At 38.6% G+C, this 16,621-nt stretch overlaps 2 protein-coding genes across 2 annotated transcripts; one reads left to right on the forward strand and one right to left on the reverse strand.

The window, feature by feature from the left end:
• Positions 1-942: 942 nt before the first annotated feature.
• LOC108202107 (transcription factor bHLH113) lies at positions 943-4,108 on the reverse strand. Its single transcript, XM_017370486.2, has 5 exons — positions 3,604-4,108; positions 3,308-3,436; positions 3,030-3,101; positions 2,646-2,768; positions 943-1,308 (listed from the first exon to the last, which is right to left on the reverse strand). The coding sequence occupies exons 1-5, from the start codon at positions 3,853-3,855 to the stop codon at positions 1,147-1,149; spliced, it is 738 nt and encodes a 245-aa protein (XP_017225975.1). The 5' UTR covers positions 3,856-4,108; the 3' UTR covers positions 943-1,146.
• Positions 4,109-10,261: 6,153 nt separating this feature from the next.
• Positions 10,262-16,009, forward strand: LOC135149271 (uncharacterized). The gene has a single exon (XM_064084484.1). The coding sequence runs from the start codon at positions 10,262-10,264 to the stop codon at positions 16,007-16,009; it is 5,748 nt and encodes a 1,915-aa protein (XP_063940554.1).
• Positions 16,010-16,621: the final 612 nt, after the last annotated feature.

Here is a 16,621-nt window from a genome sequence, read left to right on the forward strand (position 1 = left end):
AATTGCAGAATATAAGTGGTCTCCGATGAAAACATGATCCGTAGAACTTTTCCCATTAAAATTATTTGAGAACAAAACATGCTTTATAGAAACAATTTGGCCCAACACTCTTACCAACATACATAAAATACTAGACCAACAACATAAACAGCAAGCAGCCCATGGATGGATAAATGGATAATAGTGAAAATACTAAGAAGATAGTACTTGGATGTTACACTCCAGCCCAAACATCTAACTTTCCAGGAATTGTTTGGTTGCCTTTCTAGGAAGTTGAAATTCCCGGCAAGTAACATTTGACGAAGGGGTTTTATAAATCACGAGAAGTTACTCACTTTTCTTGTAACTTGCATTTCATATAGGAAGTTAAAATCTATTTACCAGTCAAACACAAATTTTAAATACTCATTTATTACAATTTTTAAAGTAATTTCAACTTAGGAATCAACTTCCCAATTAACCAAACAAGCACTAAATACCAGTGAGTCAACAGACGAGAAGAACGTTGGGCCTTCGGAACATTTGGGCTTCACATGAAACCCCCCAAAAAATAGAAAAAAATAAAAGAAACGGATTAAAATTTTAAAGGCTAACCAATTCTACCAAGCAACAAGCAAGTAAGATTAAGCAAGTAAGATTTTCCCCTGAGGTGTACTTAGCCTAGACTGAACGCATATTATTATGTTGCAGATAAATTGAAAAGGAATAGAGATGGTATCTGTTTGATTTTTGGTCCCGAAAACAAGTAGCCAAACCGAAATGCACAGACTAAAAAGGTCTTAAAACAAGTAGCTGATCCGAAATGTGCACAGTGCACTATTGAACCGTTTCTGGGGAGTAAATCTGGGTTGGAAAGACATACGCAAGAGGGTGAGATGAATGAAATAGACATTATCTCGTACTCCTGGGAGTAGAGAACAAGAGATTCCAAGGTAGCTAAAATAGTTTGAAACTTGTGTGTATCTTTTATTAAGTTACCAGTCCTATCCCGCTGCTTAATAAAAAATCAATAAGGGACCGCATATATAGCAGTACATATATAACTAAAAACCACAGTTAAAAAACCATTCTAGGCACCCATGTACAAACAAAAGACTCCGGAGACTTCATCACAGAAAAGAAAGAAGAAACTGATCCTATAGAGAATCAATACTTTTTAGGAGCTGCATTCTTTTCCATGGCAGCTGCAGGTGACCAAAGATCAGCGCCATTACTGTCTGCCACGTGCAAGGTTGACTCCACGGGAACCAAACATAAACCCTTGCTCCTTAAATCCTTAGGCTCGTTTCCCCCAAGATTAACACCATCCTGTCAAAATTACAAAGGGGTGGTCAATTGAAAATCGTGCTACTGCATAAGAACATTTACTAGCGTTATGTAAATTTACGGGGGCACATTAATTTCAACAGGTATCATTTATACTTTTCAATACATTCATTACTACCTGCACAGGCTCTTGCAGATGTATAAAAACATGTCTCATTTTTTAAGTCTACTGAAGCTTGTCTTAAACATGAAAATAGATAAGTATATGTATGTGGTCAGACAGTCAGGGAGCAGAAATGACGACGTAGTAATGAACAGCCTAGATCAGAGAGAATATATATGTTTCGGATATAATAAGGCCCGAGGTAACTGAAATTTTTTAACGGAACTGTTATTTCTAAAGCACTTTCCAAAACTATTTGAAGCATATTCTCTCCCTGCATTCACAATTTGTAGCATATTCTAATGTAAAGTGCTACAAAGAGCTCTGGAAATAACATTTTCTTTTGTAAAGTTTGCTTTTCAAACTGGGAGGATGACCTTAGTCACTGCATATAAAATAATTTCTATAATAGTATCAGAGGGCATTTTTCGAAGCTACCAGATTAGACAAGATACATGGCAAATACTTGCAATTTGCAAATCATTCAGAGAAATAGTTTATGCTTCTTTACCAAAATATAGTGTCAAAACCAAACAGAACACACTCATTGTATCTCGCTCGTGGAGTAAGGTTTGTAATTTGCATACAGATTACCTGTCTACAAGTCTTGATATGACTATCGAAACTAATAATTTCAATCTTAATGTACAACGGAAAAAGACATTTCCTTTTCTTTGTCCCTTACAAAAAGAAAGCATTGTACAGGAGAAACGAACAAGCTACTTTAACGGTCTCCAGATGACATGTAAAGACTAAGAATTTCAATTTTGACGTATTATGTAATGATAAACTTTCTTTTTTCTTTGTCGCCAACTAAAAAGAAAGAAACCGACAAGTTAAACACATTTATATGAACCCGACAAAGTCGAATCCAATCTTTGTTGACTTAATTCAGTTGTGCACCATATTAATTTGCTAACAACTCATTACAAATATATACATAGTTGACATAGTGCAAACACGACAACAATTAGCCAAAAATAAGAAAACATAGCAAGACACAAGTACATAACAATTTCAGTAATTACATTTTTACGTGTGTTACCCGCATTGTTACACAATACACATACTGCAGAGTCTTGTTCCATGTGCCCACAACAAGAAAATACGAGACAGCAACATATAGAAATAGTCACAAGAACATAGCCACATACATGTTTCAATCAAACAAGCACATTATATACATACAAGGCACTGAGATGAAAATTGTCCTTACATGCAGCTGGGCTTGAGAAGAAGACAGAGGAGCCTGCAAATATGGAGAGCACAAGACCTGAACTTGCTCGTGCAGAAACTTGATGTATCCCATTGCTTCGTGAAGCACAGATGCTGTATCAGTCTGTCATTAAAACCCGAGACAAAACTCAACATCATACACCATCGTATGTTACATCAACATCTCTGTCCCAAAATTTGAAACTTCATATCCAATTCATATACAGATGTACTAAACTCAAATTACACGACAAAATCAGACAGTTTCTTTATAAGCAAACGTAAACTAAATCAAAACATGATTATATATTAATTACGTAATTAACGATAATTAGACTCATTTTTGGAAAATAGCCGATAAAACAGTGATTAGAGTAATGTAGACCTTGCCAAACGGTGAGACAAGTTGCTGCAAAGCTGTGATTCTGTCCCCAAGCTTCTCCTTGCCCTTCCTTGCCTATACATAACACAACAATAAAATTAAATAAATCACGAAAATTATTCAGAAGCGGAATATAATGAGTACGTTTTATGAAGCGGAATATAATGGGTACGTTTTGTGGCCCTGGCCTCGATAAACATATCCCGATTAATTAACAAGAATCAACTATACTAATTTTAAATGCAAAAAAACAAAACGTTTCTCAACCACAAAATTTGTACCCTTGCATGCTGCACATTCCCCGATGAGCCTTCCGGCTTGTTCTTCCTGCCACCTCTCCGTTTCCCCGCCGGAGCTCCGGCGCCGGAGCTCATCCCCTCAGCATCACCCTCATCACCACCTCTCTTTTTCTGCAAAAAGACAAACACAACAAAAATCAAACCAAAAAAACACAAACAAAAATAAGTAAAATAATAAAAACCCACTTTAAAAGCTGTCATAATCACAACAAATAACCAAACCCCACATAGATTTATTTGCCAAAAATGAACAAAAAAATAAAATAATTGTCACTGACTTTGATTCTGCCATTATTTGCACAAGAAGTCGCTGATGAATTGTTATTGTTGCATGTGATTTCAGATATCTGACTCTGAAGAGGCAAGGTCAAATCACATTTATTTTCATAATCCCCGAAACACAGCATCTTCTGGGACTCGTCGGCCATGTCGCCGGCGGCGAATATCTCTCCGGCGGAATCTTGGAAGCCCATCATTTCTTCGCCGGAAAACATCATGCGGTTCAAAGGGTCACCAAAATTGTCAGCCATTCTTGAAGAGCTTGCTTTAAAGTGAGAGAGAGAGTGAAATGACTGTGTGTATATATATGGAGAGAGAGAGAGGGAGAGAGAACGGAAGCTTCTTTAGATAGGACAAAGCTACAAGTAGCTTAGCTATGTGTGTTTTTTGGCTTGCTGTGTTGTGTTTTTTCAAGACTATCTCTATAATCTAGAGCTTGTCACTCTACATATGTGGCATGTAAATTGGATGAGTGTCATCATAAAGTAATAATTCTGTATGCAATGTGAGTTTTGTGTTGTTTTTGCCATTTGAAAAAAGAATTTTTCGTTTTTAGGACGTCCTAGATTTTGTATCAAAAAATTTGTCATAAATATGTCTAATTATAATTGAATATCTTATGTGAATATCGATGGTATTATTATTAGTGTGAGTGAAATCAAGTATATATTATAAGTCAAAATTTGAGAAATTGGAAATACTTTGTTGGATTCATATAATTATTATTGTTAGTGTGAGTGAAATCAACATTATAAACACATCTGAATCATTTATAGTGCGTGTATGATATGTTTTGTTTGTGTATAATATTGCTGTGAAAATGAAAAAGTTTCAAATGATGTTAGATGGATACATATCTTCGATATTTTTTTCGATAAATATTGAATGTTATTTTCAACATTTTTCTTATGGATATTAGACGGATACGTATCAGCAGTATTTTGTTCGTTGAATATTGGATGATTATTTATCTTTAACATCTTTCAATGAATATTAGATGAATACGTATCTTCGATATCTTTTTAATGGATATTGGACATATATGTGCATTCATCATTTCTTTGATTATTAAATTCTGATATTTTAACAAATGATATATTTATAAATTTGATAATTTAAATTATCATTTATCCATATTTTTAATATAATTTCAATATAAAAATAAATTAATATTCATTCAACTAAGTAAATTTGTTGTGAATTTAGATTAATTGACAAGTTATGTATAAACAAATTGGTAAAAGAAAAGTTGTTGTAGAAATCAGATAACCGTTTGACAATTTTTTTGATATTTGCTTATTTTGAGTTATAATATAAAAAAAATAATGTTTTTGGTGAATTTTGATAGTGAAATCTGTAACAGTTTCCTGCAAAAACTGAGAAGCAATTTTTCTAAAAATACGAGAGGATCTGTATTTCTAAAAGCAGCTTTTCACCTAAAAGCTGTTAAGAAAAATTGCTTTTAAATTTACCAAACAGTTTTTCATGTACTTTTCAGCAAAAAGTTATTGTTGGTGTCTGCAACAGCAATACTAAACAGTATCCTAACCTCAAGTAGCATGCAGACTGCAGTCTAGCATTTGAGCTTTTGTAGTACACGAGTTTCATACTCCCTCCGTCCCTCTGAAATGTATACACATGGATTGGATACGAAGACTAAGAAAAGTGTATAAAGTAATGTAAAGTAAGGAGAAAGAGAAAGAAAAGTGGGTAAAGTAGTGGGACCCATCAATATATAATTGATAGATTTGGAAAAGTAGTTGAAAGTAGTGGGTGGATGGGTTTTTATATTATAAAAATCTACTATTTTGGGAAAGTTTTGAAATGTATAGAATTAAATGGGACATCCAAAAAAGGAAAGTGTATAGAATTAAATGGGACGGAGGGAGTATATGATTAGGTGACTTTTTTGTTTAAAATTGTGAGTTATCTTGTCGGATTTAAGGTTTGTGTGGCTGGAAGAAGTCAAGCTGCTTCAGGCTTCTATTTTTCTTGACCCGTTCGTGTAGAAAAGTAGAAGCACTCTTAAGAAAATGAGAACTCTAGTTTTTTTTCTCACAGTTTCTGCTTATTTTCCAAACAACTTATTAATTTATATATTTCTCACTTCTATTCCGTTTCTTTAAGTTAAGTAAGAAATCACCTTTTTTAAACTAACCCAAACGCCCCCTTAGTATACTCGCATGTCAAGTAGTCCATTAATCTATACTCTACTGTAATAAAACAATATTGTCATATTTTGTAGTAGTACAAAAATTTGGTTATACTTTTTTGATTTAATAATCTCCCTTTTAAACTACAAGTCTACAATCTATTACCATTTCTAAATAATTTCAAATACTAAAAACACTCGAGATATATTTTATCATTAATATCTTTTTAAATATAATTTTTAATTAGTTGGAAAAAAAAGTGAAACTACTATTAATAACATATATTAATACTTATAAATAGACGTATAACTGATGCAAGATAAATAATAACTAATATACACACTATTAACTCTTAAACGGTTATGTTGTGTTTGGTTGGAATGAATGACTCTACGAGTAATAAAATGAAAAATGAACTAACTTATGGATAATTTTTAAGAAATTTCATTCCTTCCTCTAATCCACTCCTTACATCATGTGCTAGATATTTGAGATGGAATGCTCTCAAATCTCATCATTGTAATTTAGTACTTCCTCAATTTTTTTCAAAATTTTCTTCTTATCTCTATTAGTTTAAAGTGTTTTACTCATTCCATTCCATTCTCCCCACCATTAAAGTTAAGAGCTATTTTTAACAGAGTGGTGGCGGCCAGAGTTACAAACCGAAAACTAATACAAATTTTGGGTACGAACGGTTAAGTTTCAAAATTTGGATACTCATTTGCTAATGACCCAAAGTCGATGGATACAAGGATCTCAAACTATAAAAACCCTGTTTCATCAAAAGTTGTCATAAAGTTTGTGGGTCCAAGCCTCCAGCCGTGACATACATATGTACAATGTGCGCGTGTGGAATGCATAGCTGGCGTTGCGGTTTCTCACTTGCATTTCAAGATTTTGGTTTTGTCGTCTCCGGTCAAACTTCAAACGTCCTTCCTTTACCCAAGAAAACTGTGATTTATCGCTCCAAAGCATTGTACAAATATGTTCCCAGCCCGGTTTACTCGTCCTTACCTGTTCCTTATATAAAAAACCGGCTTTCACTCGTTCCCCGATATAATCCATTTTTAAAGAATTTTTTTTAATATTTGCCAATATTTATTTTTAATACAATTTGAATGGCTGATTTTCAAATTTTACATTTATTTGCTCATTTATAAGAATGATTTTTTAACATTAACAATTTATTATTAAAATTTAGCATTGAAAAATTAAATTGAGATAGCCGATGTGAATTAAGATGAAAATGATGCTGAGGGTTAGAATTTCTTAATATACATGATTTTTCAAAAATGATTTGTATTATGGGATGCGGTTGAATATTGATTTATTTATTAGGAATCTTAAACATATTATCGTTGAACCCATGAATTAACATATTTAAAGGTCTTCTTTCCGTCTCAATATACATGTTTTTGACTAGTAAAATTGATTATATTTTAGCTAAAATTTTTATATTTAGAGAACTGGTTAAGAATCTGATGGATATGTTCTAAGAGCAAAATTCCTAAAATCTACTCGCTATTCTTGGTAAATTTTTGTACACAGGAAAGTTGATATCTTCAATAAGTTACCTCCCAGTCGTCCCCAGAATAAATTTAAACGTTGAGGATCGAAAAGGAATGTTTTACCACTAATTAAGGAGTGAATTTAAATATGTTAACATGGTTGGTTTTTGTATTTGTCAACGTAAAAAAGCTGATCTGATTCCATGTTGGATATACTAGGTAGGATTAAATTCCTTTTGGGTTTCAAAAATCTCTTCGAGCACTATATATATCACATAATTCTGCCCTATTATTCTCCGTTCTTGTTTTCGATAATTCTTGGAGTGTTCGTGTGGACCGAGCTATATATCTGTAAGCTTCAAAACTTCTACACTGTTTTTAATTATTATCGTTCAAGTCGTGAATTTTCTGATCAATCAGTTTTATCGTTCAAGTCGTAAATTTTTGAAGTAGTAGTAGATTTCACCATTGTCTTTGCATAAAAAAATCTGCAATGCGTTACTTCGAATATTAATTATACCTGCAGAAGTTCGTCTTGCATGCTTCAATCCTGTTTTCGTGCAGTCAAATTTAAGAATTTTAGATGTTTACTTGTTTCTTCTGTTTGAATATATCAGTTTCTTGATTAATATTTTTTGTCCACATATTTTTAAAAATTTTGATTGAATATGTTGGTCTCTTGATTTATTTTTTCTCACGCATATTTAAGAATTTTTTATCGTAAATTTAAAAAACTTATTAAAGTGTGGGCAAATGACATATCAAAATTGATGGCGTATTTAATTTCGTTGGAGTTCTGTTTATGCAATGCCCTCATGGAGTACTAGTGTACTACAATTCACGAGTAGTTTTCGAAATTTACTGATGAAATTTACGAGTAGTTCTCCTAATGTACGTAATTCGTTTATATCACGTTAATTCCACGTGCAATTTTATGATTATTGATTAACCGATGTTTGTCACCTGTTTTCGTTGCAATCGGACAGGCAGCATAACTTGCATAACATGACTACCAAGGCGTATCAAACACAAGCAACAAAGAATGTGTACTTCAATGTGACCGGTGATGATGTTCACTTCGGTGTGATCTGTCCGTCCAAGCCCCGGCCGATAGCTCGCATTCTAGCCGAGGTCGAGAAACATGGTATGGAGATTCAAGCTGTCGAAGAACCAGGAGAGCATGTCAAGAGCATGCTAATAATCCACGCCCGTGTAAGTTCATAGATCAGCCTGTTTTTATGTTGATTTTGTTAAGTTACTCGATTGTGCAAGTCGGTTTTGATAATTTAGCGTGTTTGGGTGCGTGAGTGTGTTTAATTGATCGGGTCTCTGATTTTGATCAGGATGCTCGTGAGGGTATTGCGAAGGTTATTCCACTGAAGGTGCAATGCAGGACGGCTGCTGAGGAGATGCAGAGTTTGCTTATCGACTTGGATCTCACATTATAGGATTTATGACAAAGATTCTACAGTAAAGTTTTTTTTTAAAACTTGTTGAATGGTTAATTACCAAGTGAACTTGGTATTTTTTGTTATTTTGGGAACAAGTTAATTATAATTTTAACTTATTAAATCTGATTTGTGATTTTTGAGCAAGTTCATGCGGCACATAATCATTTATTATTCTTGTTTATTTGAGTAATTTTGCGTCAATTATCTGAGAAATTTGTTATAAGGTAGTGATCTTTTTTATTTTTGTTGTTAAAATAGTTAATTACCAGGTGAACTCTGGTATTTTTGTTATTTTCATAACGAATTTGTCATTTTGGAGCAAGTTCCCGCTTTTAATTATCATTCATTATTTTTGTTTTCTTGTGTAACTTTGCGTCATATTTAAAAAAATGGTTATGAGATGGTGATACATATATCTTATATTTTTAATACAAAATTTATTTATTTTTTGATTCTCGCTAGACTAAAAACCTTAGTTCAGTCCCTGTGGTGATCTTTCTCTTATTTTTGTAAGATCTATTATTTGATGAACGTAAATTCTTGTATGAAGAGAGGACAGATAAATTGCTTGATAGTAGAAGGGAACTCACGTTGTCTCCGATAATCATTCTGATCAGCTTTTGTTGATTGTTCAAAACTTTTACTCTTTCGATTGTTGGAACTTGTTTTTTTATATATGTAATTCATTTCATATTTTAATTCAAAATAGCGAGGGAAGTCATGTTTAGTGTGATAATTTCGCGTAAACTGTTAAAATCAACAGCTATTGTACTGAAGTGTGCATGACCAAGCAAGTATGAAATTTCACTGTGTGCGCTTCAAGTTCACCAGGCGGGAGAGCACCTGCTTATCGAACGCCTCCGTGAATAGTGAGCTTCAACCAGACTGGTGTGATGAACATTTTAGTGTAACTTGTCCATACAAGCCAAGCCTCAGCCTATAGCTTGCATTTTTGCTAAGGCTGAAAGGTGTTTGGCTCATCAGCTTCTGGGTCTATAATATAAGCACCAGAAGCCCATTTCACTTATTCTCCGACTGTCGACTGTTTGACAAATTTTCAGCAATCTATCTATATAATAGTGTCTGTTGCGTGATTTGTACAGTAAAACGTGCATAGACTTTCACCCTTAGAGTTCTTACTAATTGCAAAAATGCCACCGCTTACATTACAACCATATATGCGCAAAAGGCCACGTCTCTGTACTCCACCACTGCATTTGTACTCTGAAGTGAAGCTTCTCTCCGAAGCTGGGGTTTAAAATTCAAAATCTGAACTTTTGACCTAATTATCATCATTGACGGCACTCAGAAGCTACATCGGCTTTCTTTCTTATCTCTGTTGGGCCCCAGCCCACTAAGAATAGAAAGGCCCAAGGCCCATAATCCAATCAGGGGTCTATAAATAGAGGAAAGAAAGAACTTGTGAGGGGTTGGAATATTTGAGAGGAAAAGAATATGTAAATGAGGGAAACACTATAATCCCCAACATTTGGCGCTAGAAGGAGGGGACTCTAAAGTATTCCAACGAGAAATTGCAGTCGAAGTATGGCTAGAAGAGAGGAAGAACGAAGGAGGAGCTCCAGATCTGCTCCAAAAACAAAATCAACAAAAGCTATCAGCTCGCCGGAAGTCGAGCTACCTAGCACCTTAAAGCCTAAAAAGCTGTTTGTCGAAGCCACGCCGCAAGGATCTGTTGCTGCTCCGGCATTTTCAGACCCTACGGGTGGTGGAAGAAGGCGCGGTCCCAAGAGGACCGTGGTAACACCACAAGGAAAGCACGTATTAACTAGTGATGCACGTCTTCATCTGGAAAAGCTTAAGGCTCAGCGATTGCGAGCTCAAGCTGGAAAAGCTTACGAGGTGGCTAATCTCGAAGATGAGCTTCTAGCTCTTGACACTAGGAGACGCATGCTCGCTTCTCGAGTGCGTCAACAGAGGGAGATTGCACGCCTGGAGGCGGAGATGGGGACTGCCTCCCAGGAGTATCAAACAAGAGATGATGACGAGATCTCATGGAGACCATCAAACAACAGTGAGTACTCGACAAGAGCTGACTCGGCTGGATCATACAGCTCTCGTCACCGTAAGAAGAAGAAGACACTTGATGAAGAGGAAGAAGCAGAAACAGGACCTAACCCTAAGATGAACGTTGAACTCACCAAACTCAGGAGAGAGGTCGCTCAGTTAAGAGAACAAGTCAAAACAGGCTCGAGTGGTCTCGATGTTCCATCTGAGAGCCCCCTCTCTGAGGAAATTGAGAGCTACATGCTGGACAAGAATCTCAAAATCCCCAATATAGGTCAGTTCGACGGGACGACGGCCCCGTCTGACTTTATTAATCAATTTGATGGAAGAATGAGTTACTATGGGCACTCACAGATATCTCGATGCCGCTTCTTCTGCACTTGTCTTAGCGGCACAGCATTAGAGTGGTTTGACAATCTGCCTCCGCGCTCCATAGACTCTTGGAGTACACTGAAGAATAAGTTTCGAACAAGGTTCTCAAGTAACAAGAAAGGTGGCAAAATTACAGCCTCTTTAATGACAGTGCGCCAAAGGTCCTCAGAATCTCTTAGAGACTTTTTGGCGCGCTTCAGAAATGAGGTGGCTCTCATACCTAATCTCATTGACGAGCTGGCTATCAACTACTTGGCCGCAGGGGTAGACAAGTCTCGGCATGGACTTATTCTAGAGGAGTTCTTTGAGAAGAACCCCCGAACCCTACAGGCAGCTATGGAGATCTTTGAGCATAGACTCACAATTCAGGAGGCCGTTGGCAGTATTCAGATGCACTCACCTCAGGCCAGACGATGGGATAGAAATTCTGGTTCGTCAAGCAAGTGGGAAGCAAGGAGACCAGACAATCGCACTTCTCAAGGAAGCGAAGGAGCTGAGAACCAGCGAGCCAATTTGGTCACACAGCAAAGCCAAGCAGCCTCTGCGCCTCAGCAGCCCAGAGGCTCTTGGCCCCCTCGGCCCCCAAGGGAGCAAAAGGAGTACACTAAACTTAATGTGGGACTCAACGAAATCTTGGCTGTCATAAAAGCTGATCTTAATTATCGACCTCCAAGGCCGATGAATCCTGATAGACCAGCTAGTGACAGGTACTGCGATTACCATGAGGATACCGGGCATACAACAGACAGGTGCTATCAACTAAGGAATCTCATCGAAAGAAAGATACAAAGCGGAGAATTTTCACATTGGGTTTTGAAAGATGACTCAAGCCAGGCCAAGCAACCAGATGCTGACAGAATCATTGATGTCATTTCTGGGGGGATAGCTGCTGGGGGCGCTTCAAACAATTCTAAAAAATCATATGCCAGGGAAGTATTCAGGATTGACTCTAAGCGACCAAAGCGTAACCCTTCCCCGGTAATTTCGTTCTCTGATGCAGACTACTCAGAAGATCTGTTAGAAACACACCAGGACGCTCTGGTCATAACAACAAAAATCGGAACCAATCTGGTCAAGAAGATTCTCATTGACAATGGTAGTTCGGTGGACATTCTTTATCACGGAGCTTTCCTAAGGATGGATCTAGGGGATAGAAAACTTGAAGATGCTAGGGGATCTCCTTTATACGGGTTCACCGGAAATGAGGTTCGAGTCGTAGGAACCATTGATCTACCGGTTCTGTTTGGATCACCACCCTGCCAGCTTTGGAGGGTACTCAAGTTCCATGTGATAAATGCAGAATGTAGTTACAATGCCATCATAGGGCGAACCACCCAGTCCGCTCTTAAGGCAATAACATCCATCACACATTTAAAGATGAAGTTCCCCACTGAATTTGGAATAGGAGAGGTTAAGGGTGACCAAAGAATGTCCAGGCAGTGTTATATTTCCAATGTGAAACCGAAAAGGAAGCCTCATCGGTCCTCTGCCTCTTCGGTAAATCAGGTCTCCAGCCAGCCTCCTCATTCGGACCAACCCATCAAGGAAACACTGGGAAGCACTGAGTCACAGGCAAACAATGAAATGCTGGAGTCTCCGGCCTATGAACTCATGGACATTGACCCACAGGTTGATCAGGAGGTGGTAAGACCCCCTGCCTGTGAGCCAAATGAGACACTAGAGCAAATAAGCATTGATCCAAACAATTCAGAAAGAACAGTGGGAATAGGAACAAACCTTTCCCCACAAGTACGACAAAGCTTAATTTCCCTGCTGCAAGAGTTCGCTGACATATTCGCTTGGTCACCCAGCGATATGCCGGGGATTCCAGAAGATATAGCACTCCATCGCCTAAACATAAAGCCTGAATTCAGATGCGTCAAACAGAAGAAAAGAACCTTCTCACCTGAGAAGCAAGAGGCCATAGAGGCTGAACTCAAACGCCTCTCTGAAGCAGGGTTCATAAAAGAAGTTCAATATCCGACGTGGATCGCCAACGCAGTGCTGGTAAAGAAAAGCAACGGTAAATGGCGAATGTGTGTGGACTACTCTGACCTTAACAGGGCCTGCCCCAAGGACTTCTACCCTCTGCCAAATATCGATCAACTCATAGATGCTACGGCGGGTCACGAACTAATCTCCTTTATGGACGCGTTTTCGGGCTATAACCAAATTAAACTAGCTAAGGAAGACCAGGATAGCACCGCCTTCATCACCCACAAGGGGGTATTCGCCTACACGGTATTACCCTTTGGGCTCCTCAATGCAGGCGCCACGTTTCAAAGAACCATGGATACAGTTTTCGCGGACCAAATAGGAAGAAACATGGAGATATATGTCGATGACATGATTGTAAAGTCGGTAAAAGCACCATCCCATGCAAAGGATCTGCGAGAAACATTTGACTGCATAAGGAAAAATCAAATTAGACTAAACCCCGCCAAGTGTTCGTTTGGTTTAGGGGGCGGCAAATTCCTGGGATACTTACTCACCCAGAGGGGCATAGAGGCAGATCCTTCCCAGATTGCAGCAATAAGGGACATACAGCCTCCCAAAACAGTCAAAGACTTGCAAATCCTTACTGGCTGCATCGCAGCACTGAGACGATTCATTCCTCAATCATCCAAGCGGAGTCTTCCCATGTATGAGGCCATTAAACAAGCATCCAAGGCACGACACTTCGAGTGGACTCAAGAGTGTCAGAACAGCCTAGACGACATCAAAGGGTTCTTAGCAAATCCACCAGTATTGGCAAGGGCCATACCAGGCGAGCCTCTCAAGTTGTACCTCTCAGCTTCTGATTCAACAACAGCGGCGGTATTGATAAAAGAAGAAGGGACTGAGCAAAGACCAGTATACTATGCCAGCCATATGCTTAAAGACACCGAGACACGATACAGCAAAATTGAAAAATTGGTCTTAGCCTTAGTAACGGCAAGCAGGAAACTGAGACAGTATTTCCAAGGTAGAAGCATCACTGTCATGACATCTCAGCCCCTCCGCCGAGTACTTCATCGGCCAGACATCTCAGGCAGGCTAGCAGCCTGGACCATCGAGTTAAGTCAGTTCAACTTAGAATTTGAACCACGAAACTCAATGAAGTCTCAGGCACTGTCAGACTTCGTGGCAGAATGCAACTTCTCCGAAAGACCACAACAAGGCCCCGCCCAATCACTAACCGACAAGGCATGGACCTTGTATACCGATGGATCATCAACATCTGAAGTAGGTGGTGCCGGGGTACTTCTAGTTAGTCCTGAAGGATTCAAAGTTCAACAAGCCATACGCTTCGGATTTCCAGCCACGAACAATGAAGCAGAGTATGAGGCTTTAATCGCAGGGATAAAGCTGGCAAGCCACTTAGACGCTAAAATAGTGGACATTTTTTCAGATTCACAGTTGGTGGTAAAGCAAGTGTCTGGCGAATTCAAGGCTACCAATGAAAGGATGATAGCGTACTTGAAAGTCGCAATCACCCTTCTAGGTACATTTACCTCGTGGAGCATCAAAAACATAGCTAGGTCAGCCAATCACTGGGCTGATGCCTTGTCAAAACTAGCTACATCCACGGCGGCAAAGAACTCGGAACCTATTTACGTAAAGGAACTGACGTGCCCGTCTCTGGTTCAAGAAACGGTCAACTGCATTACAAGTCAAGATGATTGGAGGACCCCAATCATTCAACATATCAAAGGGACTTTAAACTTAGAGGATAAAGCTGAACAAAGGAAAATTGCATTCAAAGCGCGCAACTACTGTCTGATTAGTGACCAACTTTACCGACGAGCACTAGTGGAACCACTTCTCAAGTGCATCGGTCAGCAGGAGGTTCAAACAGCTATGCAAGAAATACACTCGGGAATTTGTGGAAATCACATCTCTGGTAGAAACATGGCCTTAAAAATAATGAGACACGGGGTGTATTGGCCAACCATGAAACAAGATTGTGAGGAATACTCGAAAAAATGTAAAGCATGTCAACTTTACGGGACAGTAAGTCACAAACCCACAGCAACGTTCAGCGCATCTCAGTCTCCATGCCCCTTTGCCATGTGGGGTATTGATCTAGTCGGCCCTTTGCCTAAGTGCACTGGCCAGAAACAATTTTTGATCGTGGCCATCGATTACTACACCAAGTGGCCAGAGGCTAAGCCCCTAGCAAGGATCAGAGAAGCAGAAGTAGTCCAGTTCTTCATGGAAAACATAGTGTTTCGCTTCGGGGTACCCAGGGTCATAGTGACAGATAACGGATCGCAGTTCACAGGCAAGGATTTTGAAGAGGCTTTAGGCCAGCTAAAGATAACACACATCAAGTCTTCAGTAGCATATCCGCAGGCTAATGGTCAAGTCGAGATTACCAACAAGGCGATACTACAGGGAATCAAGAAGAGGCTTCTAGACGCACCGTCTAACTGGGTTGACGAGTTACCAAATGTCCTGTGGGGATACCGTACTACCCCAAGAACCGCGACAGGCGAGACACCCTTTCGCCTAGCATACGGGACAGAGGCAGTGTTACCACTAGAAATCAGCATGGGGTCTCTCAGGATCGAAAATTTCAATCAGCAAGGGAATGAAGAAGGGCTCAGACTCAACATCGACCTCGTTGAAGAAGTGAGGGACAGGGCTCAGCTTAAGGTTGCTCAATACCAACAAAAGGTGGCCCAGTACTACAATGCCAAACTCAAGCCTCGCCAATTCCAGGAAAACGATTTGGTTCTCAGGGAAGCAGCAGCCTCAATGCCACTCAAGATGAGCAAGCTCTCAGCTCCTTGGGAGGGCCCTTACAAGATAATCAAAGTGGTCAGGCCAGGAACTTACCGCCTTGCCCAGCTAGACGGCTCTCCAATACCAAACACCTGGAATGCAATTCACCTAAAGAAGTTCTACCAATGATGAGCCCACCAAATCTATCTATCTACGTATTTTCAACATGGCAACTAGCAAAGACTACCTAAGCCACTAAGGCACTTTTGACTACCTACTCCAAACTCGGCAACAGTACTTGCCAAGGAAAGATATGTATTACTTTTGTTTAAACTCAACATTATCAAGCATATTCTAATATCAAGAAATCATTTGTCTTTGGTTGAGTACGACATTATCTATCCACTTTTTTTTTTTTTTTTACGCATACTACACAGCGCATATCACTTTTAATACACAACTTCACAAGTGACACATTCAACACAAGGACACAGCAAACAGCGAGCCACGTTCATTGACATCGAGGTACATCACATTATATTTTAAACAAACAACGCTTCACACACACTACGCATATCCTAAACACATCACATTATATTTTCCAAACCCAAGCACACAACATTACACAATTCAAATATTTAAAACAAAGCGCGTCAAGCGAGGCAAACTTTTTACAAAATAAAGCATACTTCAGCATTTGCATGACTTACGCCAAAAGGCAACAAAATGCTACGCCATTACTAGCACAAAAGTGCCTTACTTCAGTTACATCATCTTTCGCACACAACAATTCAAGCACAC

Source organism: Daucus carota, chromosome 9 (genome assembly GCF_001625215.2).
Source record: "Daucus carota subsp. sativus chromosome 9, DH1 v3.0, whole genome shotgun sequence".
NCBI classification, from domain to species: Eukaryota; Viridiplantae; Streptophyta; class Magnoliopsida; order Apiales; family Apiaceae; genus Daucus; species Daucus carota.

What these genes read in the sequence shown, in the direction of transcription:
- LOC108202107 (XM_017370486.2), bottom strand. Translation starts at nt 3,855, where the DNA reads ATGGCTGACAATTTTGGTGACCCTTTGAACCGCATGATGTTTTCCGGC. An exon ending in TTGTCTCACCGTTTGGCAAG is followed by an intron (nt 2,769 to 3,029) that starts GTCTACATTACT and finishes TTTTAATGACAG; the next exon opens with ACTGATACAGCATCTGTGCT. An exon ending in CTTCTCAAGCCCAGCTGCAT is followed by an intron (nt 1,309 to 2,645) that starts GTAAGGACAATT and finishes TAATTTTGACAG; the next exon opens with GATGGTGTTAATCTTGGGGG.
- LOC135149271 (XM_064084484.1), top strand. Translation starts at nt 10,262, where the DNA reads ATGGCTAGAAGAGAGGAAGAACGAAGGAGGAGCTCCAGATCTGCTCCA.